Source organism: Pleurodeles waltl, chromosome 1_2, assembly GCF_031143425.1.
Source record: "Pleurodeles waltl isolate 20211129_DDA chromosome 1_2, aPleWal1.hap1.20221129, whole genome shotgun sequence".
NCBI lineage: Eukaryota > Metazoa > Chordata > Amphibia > Caudata > Salamandridae > Pleurodeles > Pleurodeles waltl.
The window spans coordinates 978846615-978873445 of record NC_090437.1 but is presented as its reverse complement, the minus strand read 5'-3'; the positions used below and the strand labels follow the sequence as shown (position 1 = coordinate 978873445).

The window sequence follows — 26831 nt, the reverse complement described above, 5'->3', positions numbered from 1 at the left end:
TAATGAAGGCTGCAGGGACAGAATGCGTATGTGTTCTACTGTCAAAAAATTTCTGAATGCCAAGGATGCCCTGCTTCTGTGGGATATTAGTATATAGGGATTCAAAATACAATGTGCAAAGAATGCTTGTGGCAGGATTGAAAGGGTGGTGTTCTACCTGACTGATCATGTCCATAATGTCTCTAACATAACATTGTGTCTTGGGTACAAAATCTTTAATAAAGAAAGTACACAACGGCCCAAGAATCGAACCACAGCCCGAGATAAGCGAGCATCCAGGTGGTGCTGTATTGTTCTTATGAATTTTAGGTAAAGTATAGATAACAGGGGTCCTGGGGAATATGGCACTGAGGTACAGAAACTCATTTTGTGTAAAAAAAACCTTCACCCCTCCCTTTCCCAGTGAGGTCCAGAATCAATTTTTGAATTTCACTTGTGGCATCAGAGCTTAGTCTTAAATAGTGATCAGTATTAAATTTCGGTGCATAGGTTGTCTTGCATGGCATGCTTATTTTATCGACTGCACACCTCACGCGCCATTCATTTTTATCAAGTATCTGCATTATGTATTGTCACTGTAACCATGGAGTGCATTTTCTTGGATTTTGTTTTTTTTTGCATAATGTGCTCATTTGAATTCTTATTGTTGAGTACAGCTTTCCTATTATGCGAAGAGTGGAGTCGTATGCATGTAATTATACACCTTTTGCACGGTGTGGTCATCAAATATATCTCTGCGGTTTAGTTCATATTATCTTATTCAGTCTTTCTTCCTCCTTTTCTTCTCTCTCTGCTTTCTTTCCTTCTTTTTTCCCTTCAGGCCTTTGGTTACATATATGCAGTAACCCTTTAGAGGATCTCAGGCTTAACCAAATGCACTGATGATGATCCCAGTATTTTGCTATTGAAACATCATTGGCATGAGTAGTTTGACTCTGTCATAACTATATATATATATATATATATATATATATATATATATATATATATATATATATATACACACACACATACATACATACATATATATGGAAAATGTCACTTACCCAGTGTACATCTGTTTGTGGCATATTCCGCTGCAGATTCACATGCTATGCACAGGTCCTGCCATCTAGTGTTGGGCTCGGAGAGTTACAAGTTGTTTTTCTTTGAAGAAGTCTTTTGGAGTCACGGGACCGAGTGACTCGTCCTTTTCGGCTCCATTGCGCATGAGCATCGACTCCATCTTAGGGTAAGGTAGGAGTGATAGAGTGTAAAGAGAGAGAGGTCCATGCAATGGAACAGAGATGTATCTACAGAGTTTAAACAAAAGTATGTCCATGCAATGGAATAGAGATGTATATACATATGTACAAATTTTAACTATAACTTAAACGGCTACAGGCTCCCGGGGAGGAGGGAGCGCGCATGTGAATCTGCAGCGGAACATGCCACGAACTGATGTACACTGGGTAAGTGACATTTTCCGTTCGGTGGCATGTGTAGCTGCAGATACACATGATATGCATAGACTACAAAGCAGTAATCCTCCCCTAAGCGGTGGTCAGCCTGTAGGAGTTGAAGTTGTCTGAAATAATGTTCTTAGTACAGCCTGTCCTACTGTGGCTTGTTGTGTTGCTAACATATCTACACTGTAATGCTTGGTAAAAGTATGAGGTGTCGACCAAGTGGCTGCCTTACAAATTTCTGTTATTGGTATGTTTCCCAGAAATGCCATTGTTGCTCCCTTTTTCCTAGTGGAGTGTGCCTTTGGCGTAATGAGCAGTTGTCTTTTAGCTTTTAGGTAACAAGTTTGTATACATTTCACTATCCATCTGGCTATGCCTTGTTTTGATATAGGATTACAAGTATGGGGTTTTTGGAATGCGACAAACAACTGTTTAGTTTTATGAAACGATTTTGTTCTGGCGATGGGAGGTATGATACATTTTAGACCCTCCACAAAGGCTTTCATGACTAGTACTCTAAATAGGGATTTGGTCTGTTTATTTTGCAAATAAGCAGAAATTGTTGTGAGATGTATTTTGATGGATGAAAAGGCTAGATTTGCTTTTTGTAGGTGGAGTAAATAACTATGATGTCTTGTATGGACGAATCTAAAGGTGTTATGTGTTTTGCTTGACAGAAGAAAACAAATCTTTTCCATTTGTTAGCATAACACTGCCTGGTGGTAGGTTTTCTTGCCTGTTTAATGACTTCCATACACTCTGGTGGAAGATTTAGATTGCCAAACTCTAAGATTTTAGGAGCCAGATTGCTAGACAGAGCATCGCTGGATTGGGGTGACTGATCTGCTGTTTGTCTGTGTCAGCAGGTCTGGCCTGTTTGGGAGTTTGACGTGTGGTACTATTGACAGGTCTAGCAGTGTGGTGTACCATGGCTGGCGTGCCCACGTTGGTGCTATAAGTATGAGCTTGAGTTTGTTTTGATGCAGTTTGTTGACCAAAAATGGAATGAGCGGGAGAGGGGGGAAAAGCGTAAGCAAATATCCCAGACCAGTTGATCCATAGAACATTGCCCTTGGACTGAGGGTGTGGGTACCTGGACGCAAAGTTTTGGCATTTTGCGTTGTGGTTGGTGGCGAACAGATCTATGTTTGGTGTCCCCCACTGACAAAAGTATTTGTGAAGTACCTGGGGGTGAATTTCCCACTCGTGAGTTTGTTGGTGATCTCAACTGAAGTTGTCTGCTAACTGATTGTGAATCCATGGAATGTATTGAGCTACCAGGTGAATGCTGTTGTGAATTGCCCAATGCCACATTATTTGTGCTAGAAGGCAAAGTTGTGATGAGTGGGTTCCTCCCTGTTTGCTTAAGTAGTACATTGTTGTCATATTGTCTGTTCTGACAAGAATGTGTTTGTGAGCAAGAAGAGGTTGAAATACTCTTAGTGCTAGGGAGACTGCTAGCAGTTCTAAGTGATTTATGTGAAGCTACTTCTGTTTGTTGTCCTATTGTCCCTGAATATTGTGATTGTTGAGGTGTGATCCCCATCCAATCATTGTTGCATCTGTTGTGAGAATGGCATGAGGCACAGGGTCTTGAAATGGCCACCCTTTGTTTAAATTTGTGGGATTCCACCACTGAAGCGAAATGTGTGTCTGGCGGTCTATCAACACTAGATCTTGTAGATGACCCTGTGCCTGCGACCATTGTTTTGCGAGGCACTGTTGTAAGAGTCGCATGCGTAACCTTGCGTTTGGGACAACGGCGATGCATGATGCCATCATACCTAGCAGTTTCATGACAAAATGGACAGTGTAGTGCTGATTTGTCTGAATTTTTGGCAATATGGTGTGGAACGACTGCACTCTTTGTGGGCTTAGACTTGCAAGTGCCTTTTGAGTGTTCAGTGTAGCTCATAAGTACTGCTGAATTTGCGATGGTTGCAGGTGTGATTTTTGGTAATTTATTGAGAACCCTAGTGTGTGTAGGGTATCTATTACATAACGTGTGTGATGTTGACACTGTTTTTGAGTGTTGGCTTTTATTAGCCAATTGTCGAGATATGGGAATACATGCATATGTTGTCTCCTTATGGATGCTGCTACTACGGCAAGGCATTTTGTAAAGACTATGGGGGCTGTTGTTATCCCGAAGGGTAATACCTTGAATTGGTAATGTTTTCCTTGTATAACAAACCTGAGGTATTTTCTGTGAGCTGGATGGATGGGTATGTGAAAATACGCATCTTTTAGATCCAGTGTTGACATAAATTCTACCTGTTGTAGCAATGGGACTACATCTTGTAGTGTCACCATGTGAAAGTGTTCTGATCGGATGTAGAGGTTGAGAGTCCTGAGATCTAATATTGGCCTTAATGTTTTGTCTTTCTTGGGAATAAGGAAGTACAGGGAGTAAACCCCTGTTCCTTTTTGATGATGTGGCACTAGTTCTATGGCTTGTTTGAGTAATAGTGCCTGCACTTCTGTTTGTAACATTGCAAGATGTTGCGATGAAAGTTTGTGCGCTTTTGGGGGAATGTCCTTAGGAAATTGTGTGAGCTCTATGCAGTAACCATGTTGGATAATGGATAGTACCCATGTGTCTGTTGTGATGTGTACCCATTGGTCGTGGAACATTTTCAGTCTTACTCCCACAGGGGAAGTGTGTTGAGGGAAGGTGATGACAAAGTCACTGTTTGTTGTTAGTGGCTTGTTTTGAGGATTGGAATTTTCCCCTAGACTTGGGAAATTTTCCTCTGTAGGATCCCCAAAATCCCCCTCTTTGGTATTGTGTCTGGTATGAGGGCTTGGATTGTGAGGTGGATGGCTCGGAGGGCTGTGGTCTGAAGCCACCCCTATATAGAGGCTTCCGAAATGTGCCTCTGTATTGGGATGAGTAAAGCGCTCCCAACGCTTTAGCAGTGTCGGCATCTTTTTTCATTTTATCTATGGCTGTGTCCACCTGTGTATCAAATAATTGCTGTTGATTAAAAGGCATGTTGAGGACAGCCTGTTGGATTTCAGGTTTAAAACCGGATGACCCGAGCCATGCGTGCCGCCTAATGGTGACAGCCGTATTTATAGTCCTTGCGGCTGTATCAGCTGAATCTAGCGCCGATCTTATTTGTTTTTTTGTAATTGCCTGTCTCTCCTCTACTACCTGCTGAGCTCTCTTTTGGTGTTCCTTGGGAAGATGCTGAATAATGTCCTTCATCTCATCCCACTGAGCCCTATCGTATCTAGCAAGGAGGGCCTGCGAATTAGCTATGCGCCACTGATTGGCTGCTTGTGACGCCACCCTTTTCCCTGCAGCATAAATGTTTTTGCTTTCTTTATCTGGAGGGGGTGCATCTCCAGAGGACTGCGAGTTAGCTCTTTTCCTCGCTTCGCTGACCACTACTGAATCGGGGGGCAGCTGTTGTGTGATATACACCGGATCTGAGGGTGATGGTTTGTATTTTTTTTTACTACCCTTGGGGTTATAGCCCTTCCTTTAACCGGCTCTTGGAATATTTGCTGGGCATGTTTGAGCATACCGGGGAGCATGGGTAGGCTTTGGTATGTGGCGTGGGTTGAGCACAATGTATTGAATAAAAAGTCGTCCTTTAGAGGTTTTGTGTGCATGCTTACGTTGTGGAAGCTGCTGCCCTAGCTAGAACCTGTGTATACGAGGTGCTATCCTCAGGTGGAGAGGGCTTAGATGGGTAGCACTCTGGGCTGTTGTCTGATACTGGGTCATTGTAGAGATCCCATGGATCTGTGTCCTGATGTGACTGCATAGTGTGTGTTGGAGACTGTGCAGTGGGTGTAGCAGGTAGGGAGACAGTCCGTTGAGGAGAGTGAGGAGGAGACTGCTGAGGAGAAAACTGGCGAGGCAGAGATTTCTCTCTTGGCACTTTAGCCATTGGCTGATCAGTGTCCAAACGTCCATGGAAGGCCAGTTTTCTTTTTATCTTGAGAGGAGGTGCTGTGCGGATCTTGCCAGTGCCCTTGTGGATCTGTATCCTGGCTTGTTTGTCATCGAAATCCTACATTTGTTGTAGCTCTTCCTCAAATCTATGGCTTTCTTTTAACTGTTTCGAAAGTCCATGCTCTTCTGTATGTGAATGGTTTTTCGGCTCCAAAGCCGTTTTTTTCGGCACCGAAGGGCCTGTAGTAGTGGTTGGCCTCGGTTCCGAAAGGGACTTTTGGGGTCTCGACTCGATGGGTCGGTGTCGTATGCTTTCGGAGCCTGTGTCTCGGCTCGAGTCCGAAGACTTCCTAACGGGCATGGCCTTTTTCGGTGCCGAAGGGGTTACTTGGTCACTGGTCGATTTTTTACGGGTGGAGCCATGGTCTTCCGGCAGTGGCGTCCCGAGGCCTTATGTTTGGTCTTGGTCTAGGTCGGGCAAGAGTACTCAAATGCTGGCCCGCTGTCAGTGGTTGGTCGACGTCGGACTCCTCGGAATTGGATCCCTGAACAGAGATGGCGGTGTGAATCATCTCCTCCTCCTCTTCCGCGTTGAGGCCTTCGGTGCTTCTGGACGCCATCTGTAATCTTCTCGCTCTTCGGTCTCGTAAGGTCTTTTTCGAACGGAAGGATTTACAGGCTTCACAAGTATCCTCTCGATGATCTGGAGACAAGAACAGATTACAAACCAGATGTTGATCTGTGTAGGGATACTTTGCGGGGGTCACCGAGGGCAGAATCTGAACGGGGTCCGGTCCATGAGGCTTCGACGATATTTGCGGTCGGGCCAACCATGCCCAAGTTGGGCGCGGGTGCCCCGAAGGGCAACCGAAGATGTGTGTTCGCTGGTACCGAGGTGTCGATGCTAGATGGGGCGCGATTGAGAACAATACCGACTATTTTCGATGGATTATACGTTTTTCCGACTCGAACAACCGGAGTGAAGAGGAACACGTCCGAACCCGATGGCGGAAAGAAAACAATCTAAGATGGAGTCGCTGCCCATGCGCAATGGAGCCAAAAAGGAGGAGTCACTCTGTCCTGTGCCTCGAAAAGACTTCTTCGAAGAAAAACAACTTGTAACACTCCAAGTCCAACACTAGATGGCAGGACCTGTGCATAGCATGTGTATCTGCAGCTACACATGCCACCGAATATATATATATATATATATATATATAAAATGTCACTTACCCAGTGTACATCTGTTCGTGGCATGAGTCGCTGCAGATTCACATGCTGTGCACATCCCGCCATCTGGTGTTGGGCTCGGAGTGTTACAAGTTGTTTTTCTTCGAAGAAGTCTTTTCGAGTCACGAGACCGAGGGACTCCTCCCATTTCGACTCCATTGCGCATGGGCGTCGACTCCATCTTAGATTGTTTTCCCCGCAGAGGGTGAGGTAGGAGTTGTGTATGCTAGTAATAGTGCCCATGCAATGGAGTGAATGCGTATGTACATAATGAAGTTTCAAGTAATATATTTACAAATGTACGAATGTTTAAGATCTACTTCTAAACGGCTACAGGCTCCCGGGGAGGCGGGTGGGCGCATGTGAATCTGCAGCGACTCATGCCACGAACAGATGTACACTGGGTAAGTGACATTTTCCGTTCGATGGCATGTGTAGCTGCAGATACACATGCTGTGCATAGAATAATAAGCAGTTATCTCCCCAAAAAGCGGTGGTTCAGCCTGTAGGAGTTGAAGTAGTTTGAAATAATGTTCTTAGTACAGCTTGACCTACTGTTGCCTGTTGTGCAGTTAACACATCTACACAGTAGTGCTTGGTAAATGTATGAGGCGTAGACCATGTTGCTGCCTTACATATTTCGTTCATTGGAATATTTCCCAGAAAGGCCATGGTAGCACCTTTCATTCTGGTTGAGTGTGCCTTTGGTGTAATAGGCAGTTCTCTTTTAGCTTTAAGATAGCAGGTTTGAATGCACTTAACTATCCATCTAGCAATGCCTTGTTTTGAAATAGGATTTCCTGTATGAGGTTTTTGAAAGGCGATAAATAGTTGTTTTGTCTTTCGAATTAGTTTTGTTCTGTCAATGTAGTACATTAGTGCTCTTTTGATGTCTAATGTATGTAGTGCTCTTTCAGCTACAGAATCTGGCTGTGGGAAGAACACTGGTAATTCTACAGTTTGATTCAAGTGGAACGGTGAGATTACTTTTGGTAAAAATTTAGGATTGGTCCGTAGAACAACTTTATTTTTGTGTATTTGAATAAATGGTTCTTGAATGGTAAATGCTTGAATCTCACTCACTCTTCTTAGAGATGTGATGGCAATTAAAAATGCAACTTTCCACGTTAAGTATTGCATTTTACAAGAGTGCATGGGCTCAAAAGGTGGACCCATGAGTCGTGTTAAGACAATGTTGAGGTTCCATGAAGGAACTGGTGGTGTTCTTGGTGGTATAATTCTCTTTAGGCCTTCCATAAACGCTTTTATGACCGGTATCCTAAATAATGAAGTTCAGTGCGTAATTTGCAGGTAAGCTGAAATTGCCGTAAGATGTATTTTAATGGAAGAGAAAGCTAGTTTAGATTTCTGCAAATGTAGTAAGTATCCTACTATCTCTTTTGCAGATGCGTGTAAAGGTTGAATTTGATTATTATGGCAGTAATAAACAAATCTTTTCCACTTATTTGCATAACAGTGTCTAGTGGTAGGTTTTCTAGCCTGTTTTATGACCTCCATACATTCCTGTGTGAGGTCTAAGTGCCAGAATTCTAGGATTTCAGGAGCCAAATTGCTAGATTCAGCGATGCTGGATTTGGATGTCTGATCTGTTGTTTGTGTTGTGTTAACAGATCTGGTCTGTTTGGCAGTTTGATATGAGGTACTACTGAAAGGTCTAGTAGTGTTGTGTACCAAGGTTGCCTTGCCCATGTTGGTGCTATTAGTATGAGTTTGAGTTTGTTTTGACTCAACTTGTTTACTAGATATGGAAGAAGTGGGAGAGGGGGAAAAGCGTACGCAAATATCCCTGACCAGTTCATCCATAGTGCATTGCCCTGAGACTGATGTTGTGGGTACCTGGATGCGAAGTTTTGGCATTTTGAGTTTTCTTTTGTTGCAAATAGATCTATTTGTGGCGTTCCCCACATTCTGAAGTAAGTGTTCAGTATTTGGGGGTGAATTTCCCATTCGTGGATCTGTTGGTGATCCCGAGAGAGATTGTCTGCTAACTGATTCTGAATCCCTGGAATAAATTGTGCTATTAGGCGAATGTGGTTGTGAATCGCCCAATGCCATTTTTTGTGTTAGGAGACACAACTGTGTCGAGTGTGTTCCTCCCTGTTTGTTTAGGTAATACATTGTTGTCATGTTGTCTGTTTTGATAAGAGTGTATTTGTGGGTTATTATGGGTTGAAATGCTTTCAGAGCTAGAAACACCGCTAACAGTTCTAAGTGGTTTATATGAAACTGTTTTTGCTGAATGTCCCATTGTCCTTGGATGCTGTGCTGATTGAGGTGTGCTCCCCACCCTGTCATGGATGCATCTGTCGTTATTACGCATTGTGGCACTGGGTCTTGAAAAGGCCGCCCTTGGTTTAAATTTATACTGTTCCACCATTGAAGCGAGATGTATGTTTGGCGGTCTATCAACACCAGATCTAGAAGTTGACCCTGTGCTTGTGACCACTGTGATGCTAGGCACTGTTGTAAGGGCCGCATGTGCAACCTTGCGTTTGGGACAATGGCTATGCATGAGGACATCATGCCTAGGAGTTTCATTACTAATTTGACCTGTATCTTCTGGTTTGGGTACATGGTTTGTATTACATTTTGGAATGTTTGGACTCTTTGTGGGCTTGGAGTGGCAATCCCTTTTACTGTGTTGATTGTTGCTCTTAGATATTGCTGTGTTTGACACGGCAGAAGGTGTGACTTTGAGTAATTGATTGAGAAACCTAGTTTGTGTAGGGTTTCTATGACTTAATTTGTGTGTCGTGAACACTGTTTTTGCGTGTTGGTTTTGATTAACCAATCGTCTAGGTACGGGAACACATGTATTTGCTGCCTTCTGATATGTGCAGCTACTACTGCTAGACATTTTGTAAAAACTCTTGGCGCAGTTGTTATTCCGAATGGCAACACTTTGAATTTGTAATGTATCCCTTGGAATACAAACCTTAGGTACTTTCTGTGTGAAGGATGTATTGGTATATGGAAATATGCATCCTTTAGATCCAGTGTTGTCATGTAGTCTTGTTGTTTGAGCAGTGGGATTACTTCTTGTAATGTAACCATGTGAAAGTGGTCTGATTTGATGTATGTATTTAATATTCTGAGATCTAGTATAGGTCTTAGAGTTTTGTCTTTTTTGGGTATTAGAAAGTACAGTGAGTAAACTCCTGTGTTTAGTTCTTGTTTTGGTACTAATTCTATTGCCTCTTTTTGGAGCAATGCTTGAACTTCTAATCCTAGAAGATTTATATGTTGTTTCGACATACTGTGTGTTTTCGGTGGGACTGTTGGAGGGAATTCTCGAAATTCTATGCAATAACCATACTGGATAATTGCTAGTACCCAAGTATCTGTTGTTATCTCGTCCCAATGTTTGTAAAATTGGCTTAATCTTCCCCCCACAGGTGTTATGTGATGGGGATGGGTGACTTGTGAGTCACTGCTTATTTTGAGGACTGTTGGGGCTTTGGAATTTTCCTCTACCTCTTTGGAATTGTCCCCCTCTATATTGCCCCCGAAAACTTCCCCGCTGATATTGGCTTTGGTAAGTGGGCCTTGTTTGTGATGTTGCGGTTTCTATAGGTTGTCCTCGAAACCCTCCCCTAAAAGGTGTTTTGCGAAAGGTGCCTCTGCTCTGCGGGGAGTAGAGTGCGCCCATGGCTTTTGCCGTATCAGTGTCCTTCTTGAGTTTCTCAATAGCAGTGTCGACTTCCGGCCCAAACAACTGCTGTTCATTAAATGGCATATTTAGCACGGCTTGTTGAATTTCTGGCTTGAAACCTGACGTGCGGAGCCATGCGTGCCTTCTTATTGTTATTGCAGTATTTACTGTCCTTGCAGCCGTATCTGCTGCATCCATTGAAGACCGTTTCTGTTTATTAGAGATACTTTGTCCTTCTTCCATCACTTGTTGTGCTCTTTTTTGGAACTCCTTGGGTAAGTGTTCTATCAAATGTTGCATCTCATCCCAGTGAGCTCTGTCATATCTTGCCAAAAGCGCTTGTGAATTGGCAATGCGCCATTGGTTTGCTGCTTGTGCTGCAACCCTTTTGCCCGCAGCATCAAATTTGCGACTCTCCTTGTCTGGAGGTGGTGCGTCTCCCGAGGTATGAGAGTTTGCTCTCTTACGAGCTGCCCCGACAACTACTGAGTCTGGAGTTAGCTGCGTTGTAATATAAACAGGATCTGTTGGCGGTGGCTTGTACTTTTTCTCCACTCTTGGAGTTATGGCTCGGCCTTTAACAGGATCCTGAAAGATTTGTTTAGAATGTTTTAGCATTCCTGGGAGCATAGGTAGTCTTTGGTACTGGCTATGAGTGGAGGTTAGCGTGTTAAACAAGAAGTCATCCTCAATTGGTTCTGAATGCAAGGTGACGTTATGGAAAGCAGCTGCCTTTGCGATCACCTGTGTGTAAGATGTACTGTCCTCAGGAGGGGACGGCCTGGTAGGGTACGAGTCTGGGCTGTTGTCCGATACTGGAGCATCGTAAAGGTCCCATGCATCGGGATCATCTTGACTCATGGCAGTATGAGTCGGGGAGTGCATCAGTGGAGGAGTTGCTACTGGTGATGTGTGCACTGATGGTGGTGGAGAAGGTGGTGGAGTTGTTTTCTTTGCCACCTTTGCATGTGGCTCCTTGTCCTTTACGTGAAAGGCAAGTTTTATTTTTATTTTAATTGGAGGAAGAGTGGTTATCTTCCCTGTGTCTTGATGAATGTGGAGCCTCCTTTGAGTATAGTCTGGCTCTACAGCTTGAAGTTCCTCTCCAAATCTATGTTTTTTCATTTGGGAGGCCAATCCTTGTTCCTCTGTATAGGAACCTGTTTTCGGCTCCGAGGCTGGATGTTTCGGAACCGAAACTTTTTAGGCTCCGAAGAAACCTTTGCAATTTTCGGCGTGGTGGTGTCTCGATGCCGAATTTGTTCGGTGCCGCTGTGACGGTGCCGAAATTTCTCAGAGCCGATGTCTCGGGTCCGAGATTGCTGTGTGGCGGTATCTCGACCGGAGTCGGATGACTTCAACACCAGCGTGCCCTTTTTCGGTGCCTTGGCTCGGTCACCGCTTGTTTGGGTTAAGCCATGGCCTGTTGGCGGTGGCGTCCCCTGGGCTTTTGTTGACTTCTCGTGAGTCTTATGTTTCGACGTCTTACTCACGGTTTTCGGCGTTTCTTCGGCCTCGAGCTCTTCCGAGTCCGACTCTTGGATAGAGAAAGTTTCCTCTTCTTCCTCGAAACGCTCTTGTTCTGTCGGCGTCGACGCCATCTGCAGTCTTCTGGCTCTTCGGTCTCTTAACGTCTTTCTGGAACGAAACGCTCGACAGGCCTCACAAGTATCTTCCTTGTGCTCTGGGGACAAGCACAAGTTACAGACCAGATGCTGATCCGTATACGGATACTTGTTACGGCATTTTGGACAGAAGCGGAATGGGGTCCGTTCCATCAGCCTTGAATTCACACGTGGCCGGGCCGACCAGGCCCCGACGGGGGATCGAAAAACCCCGAAGGGCCACCGGAACTCTTCTAAATTCGGTGTCGATCTGTTGCAACTAACCCGATACCGAACGCAAACAATACCGACGTTTTTTCCGAGATTCTAACTAACTTTCCGACCCGAAACACGGAGCGAAAAGGAACACGTACGAACCCGTTGGCGGAAAAAAAACAATCTAAGATGGAGTCGACGCCCATGCGCAATGGAGTCGAAATGGGAGGAGTCCCTCGGTCTCGTGACTCGAAAAGACTTCTTCGAAGAAAAACAACTTGTAACACTCCGAGCCCAACACCAGATGGCGGGATGTGCACAGCATGTGTATCTGCAGCTACACATGCCATCGAACATATATATATATATATATATATATACACACACACACACACACACACATTGAAATGAGCATGGGTATTTATGAGTCACCATTGTGTCATTTAAGTCACCCGTGTAATGTCAAGTATTGAAGTCTTTGATGATCCTTCTTTGTTCTTTTTCTTAGCAATGGACGGGAGTAACTTGACTCTGTCTGTCATAATTATATATACACACTGAAATTAGCCTTATTACCATTGGGGTAAGTCACTTCTGAAATGCCTCAATACTGAAGTATTTGATGAATCTCCTTTTCCCACTGAAATGTTTTGTGTTTTATCTTTTGAATGAATAAATGTATAAATGTATAAACTTGTCCGTTTGGTTAGTTATTGTATCTCTATCTTCATCAGTTTTCATGTCTTATACATAGGGACATTTGTTCCTTCAGAAACCATGAAGAAATAAGGGAAAACTAAAAGGGTTTGGTGGCTGCAACTGCCGAGGGAGTAGTGGATAGGAGTTGGCGAAGGCCATGGACAAGACCAAGGACCTGGCTGTAAGCCTACTATCCTTGAGGCACCCCAGCACTGAGTCAGTCTTGTCTCCGAAAAGATGGGAGCCATCAAAGGGCATGTCCATAAGCTATGCTTGGACATCCCCTGAAAAGCCTGTCCTCCACAGCCAGTTGTGGAGTCATAAGGCCACCGACTATTAAACCACTCTGCCCAGCGAGCTGGTGGTGTCCAGTCCACAGCGGATCATGAACTTGGCTGCATCTTGCCTGACAGTAACAGCTTTGCAGAGTATGGCCCGAGCTTCCTCAGGGATCGGTGGCAGCCCCTGCACAACGGCATCTCACAGTATGTGAGAATAACAGCCTAAAAGGCATGCAGTGTTCACAGACTGCAGTGCCAGGCTGGAAGAGGATTTTTTTTTCTTTCCCAAGCCGTCCAGCCTCTAGGATACCCCGACCTGTGGGGTGACAGGGAATGCGCTCGGATTTGCAAGGGAGGTTAAGGCTTGGACCTCCAAACTATCTGGGGTAGGGTGATGGGTAAGGAAAGTGGGGTCCCCTGGGACCAGGCAATGGGGCGGGCAATCATCCAGTTCACAGGAGCTCTTGTGCAGGGTTTGGAACAAGACCCCATCAGGACATTTGTGAGGACTTCTGTAGGAAAGTACCCTCTTTCTTGGCATGGTTACCCCCATTTTCTGCCTGTTGTCAGTCTGTTTCACTGCATCCTTTGAGATCCTGCTAACCAGGACCCCAGTGATTATGCTCTCACTCATAACTTGGTAACTTGTACCATTTTCACCCCACATTTGGCACACTGGTGCTCCCATTAAGTCCCTTGCCTACGGTTCCCAGGTACCCAGGGAATTGGGGAGCCAGAGGAATATGGGCTGCAGCATGTATTTTGCCAACCATGGGGAGCCCATGCAATGTGTTCTGGAGGCCTGTCATTGCAACCGTTGTGTAAGGGTGCATGCATCCTTTTTTTTTTTTTTCACTGCACCAGGTCACTGTAAGTCACCCCTATGGCAGGCCCTCCTAGCCCAGAGCAGGGTGCAATTACTTGTGTGTAACGGCACCCCTGCAGTAGCAGAGGTGCGCCCACAAAATCAAGTGCCATTTTCATGGACTTCGTGAGTGTGGGGATGCCATTTTATGCGTGTACTGAACATAGGTCACTACCTATGTCCAGCAACATAATGGTAACTCCGAACCTAGGCGTATTTGGTATCAAACATGTCAGGATCAAACCCCAATACTGTTGCCCGTATTGGAAGTATGATTCCATGCACCCTGGGGGCTCCTTAGAGGACCCCCAGCATTGCTCCTACCAGCCTCCTAGGGTTTTTCAGGCAGTCCAAGCTGCTGCCACTCCTCAGACAGGTATCTGCCCTCCTGCTGCTTGAACAGCTCAAGCCCAGGAAGGCAGAAAAAAGGATTTCCTTTGAGAGCGGGGAATAATACCTTATCCCTTTGGAAATAGGTGTTACATTACTTGGGAGGGGTAGCCTCCCCAAGCCACTGGTATGCTTTGAAGGGCACATTTGATGCCCTCTGTGCATAAACCAGTCTACACCGGTTCAGGGACCTCCAGTCCCTGCTCTGGCGTGAAACTGGACAATGGAAAGGGGAGTGACCACTCCCTTGTCCATCACCACCCCAGGGGTTGTGCCCAGAGCTCCTCTAGAGGGTCCCTGGGTTCTGACATCTTGACTCCAAGGTTGGCAGGGATCTCTGGGAGCATCTGAGTGTCCAGGCAGGTGACGTCAGAGCCCACTCCTCATGGGTGGTCACCTCGCTAGATGACCAATCCCCCTTTCAGGACTATTTAGGGTCTCTCTCTTGGGTGGGTCGTCAGATTCGGCTAGCAAGATTCCAGTAGGACTGCTCTGCAACCTCCACTTCAACTTCTAGCCAGTGGAACCGCAACTGGACCCCCTCCAGTACCTGACAATCTGCATCCACGAAGAAGACTCTTCTTGAAACATTGTTTCCACGGCTCCTTCCAGCTTCTGCAAAACGTCCCCAGCTGTGCATCATCTGAGGGTGGCAAGTCTTCAGTCTGCATGAGAAAGAAGAAGGAATCTCCCTTGGAGTGAAGGAGTCACTCCCCTGCATCTGCAGGAACCAACTGCAACGCCGACCAGCTGTGTGGATCTCCTCTCATCCTGAGCTGCGTCGATCCTGCATCATGGGTGGTGGTCCGGAGTATTCCTCTTGGTCCTCTCTGCCAGCTGTCCAACTTTGGTGAAGGTAAGCCCTTGCCTTTCCACGCAGGCCAGTACCCCCGTACACTGCTTCTCTTGCAGCTGCCAAGACTTGCTTGCATTTTCTCCAAGGGATCTTAAGGCTGTGTGTAGCCCCAGCCTCAGCACTCCTTCTTGTGATGCACAGCCCTCTGCGTGATTCTCCTGCAGCGTGGGACCCTCCTCCAGTCGTGCTGCTTGGGCTCTTCTGCGATTCCTGTGTCCCCATCCTGTGGGACTCCTGTGGATGCTGCCTCTGCTCCAGTGGGCTCTCTGTGTCGCTAAGGGTCCCCTGTAACTCCCCCTCCCAGGATGAGTCCTTCAGAGCCTTGCTGGTCACCGGCAGCTCCACTTTCCGCCAACCGTGACATTTGCCTTTTCCAAGGCTCATTGGTGGAATCCTTGCACCAGAACCAGACTGCAATTCTTCTTCCAGCGTGGGACGTCGCCTGCATCCCTCAGGAACTCTTCACTGGCTCAAGGGCCTAAAGTGCTGACCTTCTTCACATCACTGTCGACCAACTCCACAGCTCGGTGGGTAGTAGCTCCTACTCATCTTGGACTCCTCTGACTTCTGAACTTGGTCCCCTTCTTCAGCAGATCTCCTTCTTCAGGAATCCACTGCTGGTTTCTTGTAATCTGGTCTGGGTGTTGCATTTTCTTCCTTTTGGATGGTTTTGGGAAAATCTAGTAATGTACTCCTTTCCTCCTGGTCGCTAGGGGGCACCGTGGTTCTTACCTTTGGGATTTCCTAGTACCCCCAGCTCCCCTCTACACATGCCACTTACCTAGGTGGGGGTTATGTGTTCACATTCCATTTTTTTAGTAGATGGTTTGGGCTCCCCCTAGTGTCACTATTGTCTAACTGCACTTGCACTGCTTTCTATCACTTTCTATGCCTATTGCTGATAACTAGTGTATATTCTTGGTGTTACTTACCTCCTATTGGAGGGTTGCCTCTCTAGTACTTTTTGGTATTGTGTCAATGAAATAAAGTACCTTTATTTTTGTAACACTGAGTGTTTTCTTTTTTGTGTGTGAGTGCTGTCTGACTACAGGGGTATTGCATGAGCTTTGCATGTCTCCTAGATAAGCCTTGGCTGCTCATCCACAGCTACCTCCAGAAAGCCTGGCTTCTAGACACTGCCTACACTGCACTAATAGGGGATACTTGGACCTGGTATAAGGACGTTAGGTACCCACCACACACTAGGCCAGCTTCCTACAACTTAACTGAAGGGGAGAAGCAGTTCAGAAGGGGAAAGCTCGGCTGAAGCACCTTTGTCAAGACATTAGCCTTGATGGCCACTGAAGGCAACTGAAGGTCAAGGACCTCAGAGGCTCTTCTTGCTACTATTGTAAATGAGGCTCCCTCCTCCGTAACCACGGTAGGAGGCAAGACCATGCCAAAATCTGGAAAAGTATCCAGTTTGCTGACATCCACCAAGCCCTCCCACCAGTCCATGTTGGGATGTAGAGGACTCCAGGGACCACTCCACTCTACTCCACTCCCGAGCCAGCCTTGTCCGTCCTCCTCCGGCTCTGTGTAGGAGTCAGGGATGAGAATAGTGATGGCGCCAGTGGTGCCTGCATCGGTACATGCGTTGGGGAAGGTTGTGGGGGTATGACCGGTGCAGGTCCGAATCCATTTTTGGATCCAAGGGACTTGACTGGCGCCAGAGCTGCCAGCGTGGAACCAGTAGAGGCCCCTCCCAACTTTAAAGGGTTCAAGGCAAGCTGGAAGGAACAGGCCACCCAGATATGAAGTGTATGGCCTCATAAAAGTCACAGAGTAGGACAGGGGTTGCTCTGGCTCCTGATAACTCGGGGAGTTATGGAGGTGGCCCAGGTGCTGGCTCAACCACAAAGCCAAACCTCAAATAGCAACGCTCTCTCGTCTCGTCGGCTAATGGACAGAGTGAAGTCGACGACATCTTTGACTTCTTACTCTTCTTCTTGTGGTGGCACTTACCTGAGTGGCCTAATGACTGAGTGCAACGAAGATCTAGGACTCCGTGACCGATCACAGGAAATTCCTCTCACCTGTGAACTAGAACGCCATGTCACATGTCGAGCCCCCAAGAGCTTGAGGGACTGCTCCCTCAAGACCTTCGAATACACTGTGTGGCAGTCAACACAGGTCTTTACATTGTGGTGACGTGCAAGACACCAGAGGCAAACAAGGAAGTCTGTTGGTGACAGGCACCGCAGGGCTTGAAGTTGGACTTCCTACATGACATTCCTGCCAAACCAGGAGAAAATGTCTCAAAAAGGACTTTGGCAAAAGTAAAAAAAAGTTTAGTCAAAAAGTACCTAGGGACAGTTCACTCCAGATCTGCGCTGACTGGTGAGGAAAGAAAAGACTGATGTCAGCATGCTGGGGTGGTGCCTATACACGCACTGCACACGTCACTTCTGGCATGGATAATGCAAACTACCAGCGCTCAGAGATGCTGCTCAAGAAAAATTACTGGATCAAGTCTCATGCATGAGGAAAATTCAAAGGTAAGGCATCTGTAGCTGGAGGTCTCTATCAGATAAAACAAAACTAAGAGTTCTAGTCCAGATGCTCATGTCTCTGAATGGTCACACTCTAGTACACTGAGGAGATATCAGAACATTGAAATCTAGACAAAAAGAGATTCTACAAGGACACTTAAGGCAAACTGTGTTTGTATTTTTATGCCTATAAGTCATGATTCCCTATTCCAAATCCTTACAGGAATGCAAGCACTTCACCAAGCTTGAATACATGCAAAGAACTTGGCCTGTAATATTTGTCCCAAAAAGGTTAAACACAAGCACATTTCTGTACGTACTTTTTGAAATATCAAACATTTTAAAGAGGTCATAAAATACTTACTGCCTTCAGTTCCATATTTCGTCCCATACGAAACTCAATGGTTTTACCCATAATAAACACACCTTCATTTCCACGTACAATAGCATGCCCATCAACTTTTATATTTAGGTCACTGGTAGCATTGCTGGTGATCTAGAAATACAGAAGATACATAATGTAAACAATTTCTAGCACTCTCTACTCCTCCAAAGCTTCCAAGATGTACTATTACATTCAGTCACAACAGAATAGTATTGTCCTTTGATACATTACAAGAATGAAAGTGACGCTTTTTCAGTGTCACAGCTACTTAACTGTGTATGAATGGAATAATAAATGCGTGCACTTTCAGAATGTAACAGGTAAGAGTGCCTACAAGGGATATTATGTAGGAAAAAATAAATAAACTATTTCAACGAAGTAGACTAATGCCCTCTATTGACATCTTTCTTCGGTTTGATGCAATTTAAAGTCAACACAACTTTTTTTTTTTTTTTTTTTAAGAATTTACAGAAATATATCTCAAAAATGAATCTCAAAAGTAAGTGTATCTTGGAAAAGTATATTTTAGGAATGACTTATAGAATTAAACATAGAACAAACGAATCCAGGGGTTCTTTATCTGTTGTTTCCAGTACACTGGCATTTTCTATTCTAATACAGTGGTATACAACTCCAGCATGACAGTGCAGACAGATGGCAATGTGCTAAATGCCCACTTTTTGTATACCACAATGAAGTACATCTAAAAGACCTAACATCAGTTCATGAGTGAATTCCAAACAATTTCAAAAGAAAGATGGGTCAAACATAGACATTTCAGTCTCACAGTGAACTCTCCAAGAGACTCTTGGACAATAGACAATGTCAATGTACTCGAAACAAATGACAGTTAATTTTTTCCCTAAATAAGATCCCTTGAAGGCACTTACCTGTTAACAATATTGGTGTACTATAAGAAGGGGTTCACACGTTTGTTCATCTGATATCCAAAGTATTGATTTTAAGATGGCACATCCCTCTCCTGACATTTAACACAGCATGCACAAAGCTGTTTCCAAGTTCTAGACCTGAAAAAATATAGCAAAGCTCTGTTTGTTATCCTCTTTCTCTTGGTGACTAAAGACTTGGTAAAGCTAAACTGCCCTTTTTGTCTAGACCTCGGGTGTCTTTTCTCCAATAACTGTGGTTGTCCCTGCAACCAGAACATCTTGACTACGACAGGTCGCCTTCACATCACTGAGGTGGTGGTGGTGGTTGGTTCAGGGCTGACCGGTCCCATGAATAAATGAATGAATGAATGAATGAATAGTGGGATTTGTACGGCGTGTGGCTACTCCTGAGAGTGTCCCGACGCTGGAGGAACAGTAAGAGAGAAGAAGGAAGTAGGATTAACAAATGAAAAGAGAAGCTTTAAACAATTTTTTAAAAGAGCGTTTATTGGCTACTTGACATAACTCCACTGGCAAGCGATTCCAGGATTGCAGTCACAGGAGGGAAAAAAAGATCTGCCTCCTGTTTTTGCTCCCTTTACTCTGGGAATTTTGGCTAAGTGACCAGAGGATGACCGCAGATCTGTAAGTGGAGGGTAGAATTGAACTCTGGAGGAAAGGTACTCGGGACCAGTCTGGTGAAGAGCCCTGTGCACGAGTTTTAAAGTTTTGAACATAATCCTTTTTTTGACAGGTAGCCAGTGTGGGTTCTTCAAATGAGTCATCATCAACTCTTATCTAGGTAAATGGAGTACCAGACGAGCTGCTGCATTCCGAACAGTCTGAAGTTTCTGCAGTAGGTATTGAGGAAGTTCTGCATAAAGGGCATTAGCATAATCCAACCTGGACACTACCAAGGCAAGAAGCACAGTAGTCCTAACTGGTAGAGAGAGAAGTGTTAAGAAGTTTTTGCCCATGCGCATCATACCAAAGCAGGTGCCAACAAACATTTTATTTGGGATTGAAAGGTCAGCTGTTTATCATTCTTAATGCTTAGGTTCTTAACCGTTTCGATTTGGGCACTCGGTGGGGGAGTATCATCTGGCCAATGAGCTTGTAGGTCCAAATTGAAACTGTGACCCAGACAGAGAATCTCAAGTTTTGTCTAGATTAAAGCCCATCCACTAAAAGACCGCAGACAGGAAAGGTTCGATAGACTCTTGGTCCAATGTCGCATCTTTCCTAAACTGAAAAAGAGTAACTGAGTATCATCAGTATAGAACACAATCTTGGCTCCAAAAGACTTGACCAAACTAGCCAGAGGAGTCATACAGATGTTAAACATCTCAGGACTGACTGCAGAGCCCTGTGGCACTCCGACCGAGACCCTGCTCTTACTAGAGGAGAATGGAGGCATCCAAACCTCTTGGAATCTGTCCTCAAGAAAAGCTCTTTTCCCATTTAGTGCAGAGTCCTTAATGCCGATCTCGCAGAAGCGGACAACCAGCCTGGAGTGCGGAACCATAACCAGCTATCACTCCAAACAAGTAGTCCAGTTCATGATTCTTGGTCTCCTCAACAGGCACTAGAAACAGGACACTCACCAACTCATTATTATCACATAAAGGCACCCAAAGAAGATCGTTTTTGTAAGCCAAGCTTGGGGTGGCCACAGTGTTCTTTGAGCTATGGGTCCCTGGACAGTCTGGAATATACAGGCTAGGTAGCAGGTGCAAAGAACCTAAATCCTCAGCTGCTGTCTCGCTACTTTTAAACCACCCGCTGGAGCTGGTCTAGACGCTAGACTTCCAGGCAGCCTAGATGCTGGAATACACACCCAACTCTCAGGCAGCCAAGACAGCAATATTTCCTTACAGTAGTCATTTATTTTAGACATGCCTTCCTCCTAGATAACAAGTATGGCTTTAAAGTAACATAGATTGGTTCTCAATTCTCGAACTGTGCATATCTATCTTCTCTGTGATGTGGAGGAGTGATAGTTTCAGGTCTCGGGGTAGGGTCCAGCCCAACACCCGCCCTAGGTTCCCCAGCACCACCTTTGAGAATGGTTTCAAATTTGCACATATTCAAATTGTATGGAGAAGGTCCCCCTTTTCTGTTGTGCATCTTGGGGCGAGGTAATGGCCTCATTTTCCAGAGCCTAGCTCATGTGTAGAATAACCTGTGGCGATATTTCCATTGTATAAGTCTAAACTGGGAGGCAATCATCGATTCCTGCAGTGAGGTCAATGCCTCCAACCAATTATCCAAAGAAAGGTGTTCCAAGTCCCCCTGGTCGGTCTCTTGGAGATGAGCAAATTTGTCTGGCGAGTTTATCACCAGTGATCGGTACACTTGGGGAATTTTGTGTTTGGTCAGCATGTCTAGTAAAATTTTAGTCTCCAACGTGCTGTATGTCACCGAGGGTGTGAGAGCATGTCGGAGCTGTGGGTATCTAAAAAACTGTGCGCGGTGTAGGTCAATCACTGTTTGAAGGTCTATAAAGGGTTTCACTGCGTTGCTCCCCAGAACAACCCTTAACTTGAAAACGCTGATCATGTCCCATGACCTGAATACTTGCAAGCTTGAAACTTGTGGCATCATGATCCCGCACAACAGTGTTTTTTCTTTTACAAGGGATCCCCGCCATCCCAGGGCTCTGTGAGTGTCCTTCCAAATTTGGAGAGTTGCTGATGTAGTGAGTGTCAGGCCATCTGGGGCCGCCCCCCCATGTAACAAGTGTATCGGGGGTCGTCCCCCATTTTTCAGTAGCTAAAAAGGGCCTGTGCCCGCATCGAACCACCATTCATTCACTATGATGAGGTGTGCCGCCCTGTAGCAGGACAAAAAGTCCAGCTTCACAATACCTTCATCATAGTTATTTTCTAGCACTTTGAGAAAGCTTCTCTTAGGACATAGTGGTTCTGAAGGAAACCTCATAAAAGGGGGTCCAATCTTTTGAATGTGGTCTGTGGTATTGGAAATGCGTAGTACTGCAGCTGGTAGAGCAGTCTGGGAAGGGCCACTACTATGTAAATGACCAAAAGCCCTGTAATGGATAGGGTAATGTTGTCCAAAATCCCAAGTCTCTATGCAAGTGGTCTATTTGGGGTTGGATGTTGCATGTACAGGCAAAGTAGGGGTCCTCTGTGACGTGCACCCCAAGGTATGGAAACCCTTTGTGCAGGACCTGCAGGTCAGTCGGCCAGCAGAGAGCAACAGAAGGGCAGGTCATGGGATATACTGGAAAACTGGCCTTGTTACTAAGTCCTGAGAATTTAAAAATAATGTTGAAAATCTAGGAAACCTTCCTTTGGGAGAGGGGGGTAACACCCTCTCCGTTTGGAAATAGGTGTTATATGGCTTGGGAGGGGGTAGCCTCCCCAAGCCACTGGTATGCTTTGAAGGGCACATTTGGTGCCCTCTGTGCATAAACCAGTCTACACCGGTTCCGGTTCAGTGATGCAACTGATTTTGCGAACTGCTATTTTTGCAACCAATTTTTGCGAGTCGCAAATATAGAATCTATATTTGCGACTCACAAACCTTATGTCTGAGGCAGTCGCAATGAACAACTAGTCGCAAAGTGCAAGTTACTTACTTTCGGACACAATATATCTGGTAGAGACATATTCTATTTGCAGATTCCTTACCTTAGAATTTCTCCCAGGGGTCAGACTGGGTCCGGAGATTTTTTTTTAAGCAGTACCCCTGTGCGCTGTTAGGTGGCATCTGTCGACTCCGCGGGTGTCGTGGTTGCATTGATGATGTCACGGTCAAATATAGGTGCCACCCCGGCGCGCTGACAGTTTCTTTACACGACTTTCAACGCCAGTAGGGCGGAGCCATGAAGAACACTGAGAATAGTGCGCCAAAACTAGGGCCCTTAAAGGGAAGTTCCTGTGTCTAGAAAACAGTTCGCAGTGTGGGGAGGATGGCGGGTCGGTAAGGAATCTGCAACTAAAATATGCCTCCACCAGATATGTTGTTGCCGATGGTAAGTAACTTGTACATCGGATAGAGAGTTCTAGGTGCAGATGCTTTTCCTTAGAATAGATACCCGAGCAATACCATCCTGGGTGGTGGGCTGCGAACCAAAACCATACCAAAAAGTCCTGCAGGATCGAATGGCCATCTCTACGGACCTCACTGTCCAGGCACTAATGCTTGGTGAACGTATGCAGACGCCCACGTTGCTGCCTGACTGATATCCAGGACTGGGAACTCCGCGTGCTAACGCTGTGATAGCAGCAGTTGCTCTGGTTAAATGAGCCCGCAAACCCTCATGGGGTTGCTTTTTTGCCAAAACTTAGCACATCTTGATGCAGAGGACTACCCATCGCAAGATGGTCCTCTTCTGCACCACCCTTCCTTTCTTCCCACCCACATAACGCACAACGAGTTGATTGTCCACCCGGAAATCTTTGGTACGATTTAGGTTGCACGCCAATGCTCTTTTTGGATCCAGGCGGTGGAGTCTCTCCTCCTCATGAGACAGAGGTGGGGGTGCGTAAAAAGTAGGTAAGGTGAATAATTGGTGTAGGAAGCTGGCTTGGTGTGTGGTGGGTACACAAGGTACTTACACCTTATACCAGGTCCAGGCATCCCCTCTTAGTGAAGTGTGGGCAGTGTCCAGAAGTCAGGCTCTCTAGAAGTAGCTGTGGCTGAGCAGCCAAGGCTTATCTAGGAGACATGCAAAGCTCATGCAATACCACTGTAGTCACACAGCACTTACACACATGAAAGAAAACAGTTGTACAAAAATAAAGGTCCTTTATTTTTCGAACAAATCACCACAAAATACTGAAAGGGTAACCCACCACTAGGAGGTAAGTAATCCACTAAATATATACACTAATAATCAGAAATAGGCATAGAAAAGGTTAGAAAACAGTGCAAATAGCAATACCCAATAGTGACCCTAGAGGGAGCACAAACCATATACTAAAAAATGGAATGCGAATAAGGTACCCTCACCTAGGTAAGTAAAATGTGCAGAGGGGAGATGAGAGTACTAGAAAATCAAAGAGATAAGTAACACAATACCCCCAGCAACCAGGAATGCAGGAGTAAATCATTAGATTTTGCCCAAACCACCCAAAAGGAGGACAAGAAGAAAAAGAAGACACCCAGAGAAGACTGCAAGAAAAACAGCGGTGTATTCCTGAAGAAAGACTGGTGGAGAGAGTTGACCATGTCCAAGAGTCACAGTGGAGTTCAGGAGCTACTACCCACCCAGTAGATGCAGGAGTTGGTCGATGGGGATGAAGGACAGGTCATCACTGCGGCCTTGGAGCCACAGAAGAGTTCCTGTTGGATGCAGCTGATGTCCCACGCTGGAAGGAAGATTGCAGATGGGTGTTGATGCAGGAATTCCACCAACAAGCCTTGACAAAGGTGAAACATGCGGTTAGTGGAAAGGTGGTGCTGCTGGGGACCAGCAAGGCCCAGGAGGACTCAACCCAGGAGGGGGAGTCACAGGGGACCCTCAGCGTCGTAGAGAGTCCACAGGAGCAGAGGCAGCATCCACAGGAGTCCCACAGGACGGGGACACAGGAGCCGCAGAAGAGGCCCACGCAGCACTACAAAAGAGGATCTCACGCCGCTGGAGAACTACGCAGGAGGCTGGGCTTTGCAGGAAGGAGAGCTGGGGGCTGGAGCTGTACATCGCCTGAAGATCCCTTGGAGGAGATGCAAACAAGCCTTGGCAGCTGCAAGAGACGAGGTACACAGGGGTACTGTCCTGCCTGGGAAGACAAGGGCTTACCACCACCAAAGTTGGACAGCTGGCAGAGAGGACCAAGAGGACTATTCCGGCCCACCACCCGTGATGCAGGAGCCACACAGCTCAAGATGAGGGGTAGGTGCCTGCAGTTGCAGGGGAGTGACTCCTTCACTCCAAGAGAGATTCCTTCTTCTTCGTGTGCAAGCTGAAGAGCTGCAGTTTTCTGAGGTTGCACAGCAAGGGAAATGTTGCAAAGCTAGCAGGAGCCCTGGAAACAATGTTGCAGAAGAGTCCTTAATTCTTGGAGGCAGCTTGTTGGGTCCTTGAGGTTCCAGTCGCAGTTACCAAGACCAGAAGTCGAAGCAGAGGTTGCAGAGGAGTCCTGCTGGAATCTTGCAAACCGAATCTGGCCCCCACCCAAAACAGAGAACCTAAATAGCCCTGAAAGGGGGCTTGGTCACCTAACCAGGTAAGCACCTATCAGGAGGTGGTTCTGATGACACCTGCCTGGCTTGGCCACTCAGATGCTCCCAGAGTTCCCTGCCAACCTTGGAATCAAGATGGCAGAACCCAGGGGGCCCTCTGGAGGATCTCTGAGCTCCTCCAGATGAATGGGGGGGCTGGTCTCTCCCCTTTCCATTGTCCAGTTTCACGTCGGAGCAAGGACTGGGGGTTCCTGAACCGGTGTGGATTGGTTCATGCACGGAATTCAAAGCAAACAAGTGGCTTGGGGAGGCTACCCCTCCCAAGTCAGCCACACCCATTTCCAAAGGGAGAGGGTGTTACCTCCCTCTCCCAAAGGAAATCCTTTGTTCTGCCTTCCTGGGCTGGATCAGATCAAGCAGCAGCAGGGCAGAAAACTGTCTGAGGGGAGGCAGCAGCTGGGCTACCCTGAAAACCCTGTAGGACTGGTGGTAGCAATGATGGGGGTCCTCTAAGGAGCCCACAGAGTGCATGGAATCATAGTTCAAATACTTGCAACAGTATTGGGGTAGAATTCCAACATGTTTGATATCAAACATGCCTCGGTTCGGAGTTACCATTATGTAGCTGGACATAGGTCACTACCTATGTCCAGTACACATGGAAAATGCTGTCCCCGCACTTACAAAGCCAAGGAAAATGGATCTGGAGTTTGTGGGGGCACCTCTGCTAGTGCAGGGGTGCCCTCACACACAGGTACCTGCACCCTACCCTCTGGGCTGAGAGGGCCTACCACAGGGGTGACCTGGTGTAGGGACCTGTAGTGAAAACGCCAGACCTGCAGAACCCTTTGCATGGGCTCCCTATGGGTGGCAGAATAACTGCTGCAGCCCATAGGGATCCCCTGGAGCCCCAGTGCCCTGTGTACCCAGGTGCCATATACTAGGGACTTACATTGAGGGGCCAGTATGTCAATTGTGGGAAGAAAAAGGTACAATTTAGAGGCGAGAGCACACTCACTGGGGTCCTGGTAAGCAGGATCCCAGTGAACACAGTCAAACACACTGACATACATGCAAAAAGTGGCGGTACTCAAGCTAGAAAGAGGCTAATTTCTTACAATTGGCCTGTGTGAAAAGGTGTCACCACTTTGGAAAGGAAGGAAGGAAGCCCTAGAATGACACACCAACTTGTAAGGATGTACTGCTAGAAATGGTGGCATCGAAGGGAGAGCCTGAAGCTCTCTCACTCTGCAAGTAGAGGTGATGGCAATCAGTGGAGCGGCTCAAAAGGAGCACACACGAGGTATGTGAGGACCAGGTTCAAATACCAATGGGACATTGTGAATGGGATAGGAGGAAACATATGTTTGAGGTCTTTGAGAAACCTCCTAACAATGGGAGATTTGGAAAAAGAAGGTTGGTCTGGTAGTCTTAAGAAGGCAAGGATGGCAGACAAATATCCCTTGAGGGTGCCCAGAGCCGAGCCCTGCTGGTTAAGACAGAAAATAAAGAAAATAACCTCTGAGAGAGGTGTAGAGAGGGTATCAACAGACTTGTTGATACACCGTGACACAAATTTCTTCCAATGACGGGTGTATACTGTTTTGGTGGCGGATGCTTGGCTGCCAGGATGACATTACAGACTTCGGGTGGAAGGTCAATACACTGCCGCCGCTCAATCTCCACGCAAGGAGGCGGAGACTGGACATGTTCGGGAGGATGACCGTCCCCGACTTCTGCGACAG

General features: G+C 46.2%; 1 protein-coding gene across 2 annotated transcripts in view; it reads right to left on the bottom strand.

Annotated features, from left to right (window-relative positions):
• SGCB (sarcoglycan beta) overlaps positions 1-26831 on the bottom strand; it is a 210123-nt gene that overhangs the window by 21304 nt on the left and 161988 nt on the right. For both annotated transcript variants that reach the window (XM_069201429.1, XM_069201438.1), the window contains exon 5: positions 18026-18157. In XM_069201429.1, the coding sequence (XP_069057530.1) occupies positions 18026-18157 (132 nt within the window). The remainder of the gene's footprint in view (positions 1-18025; positions 18158-26831) is intronic.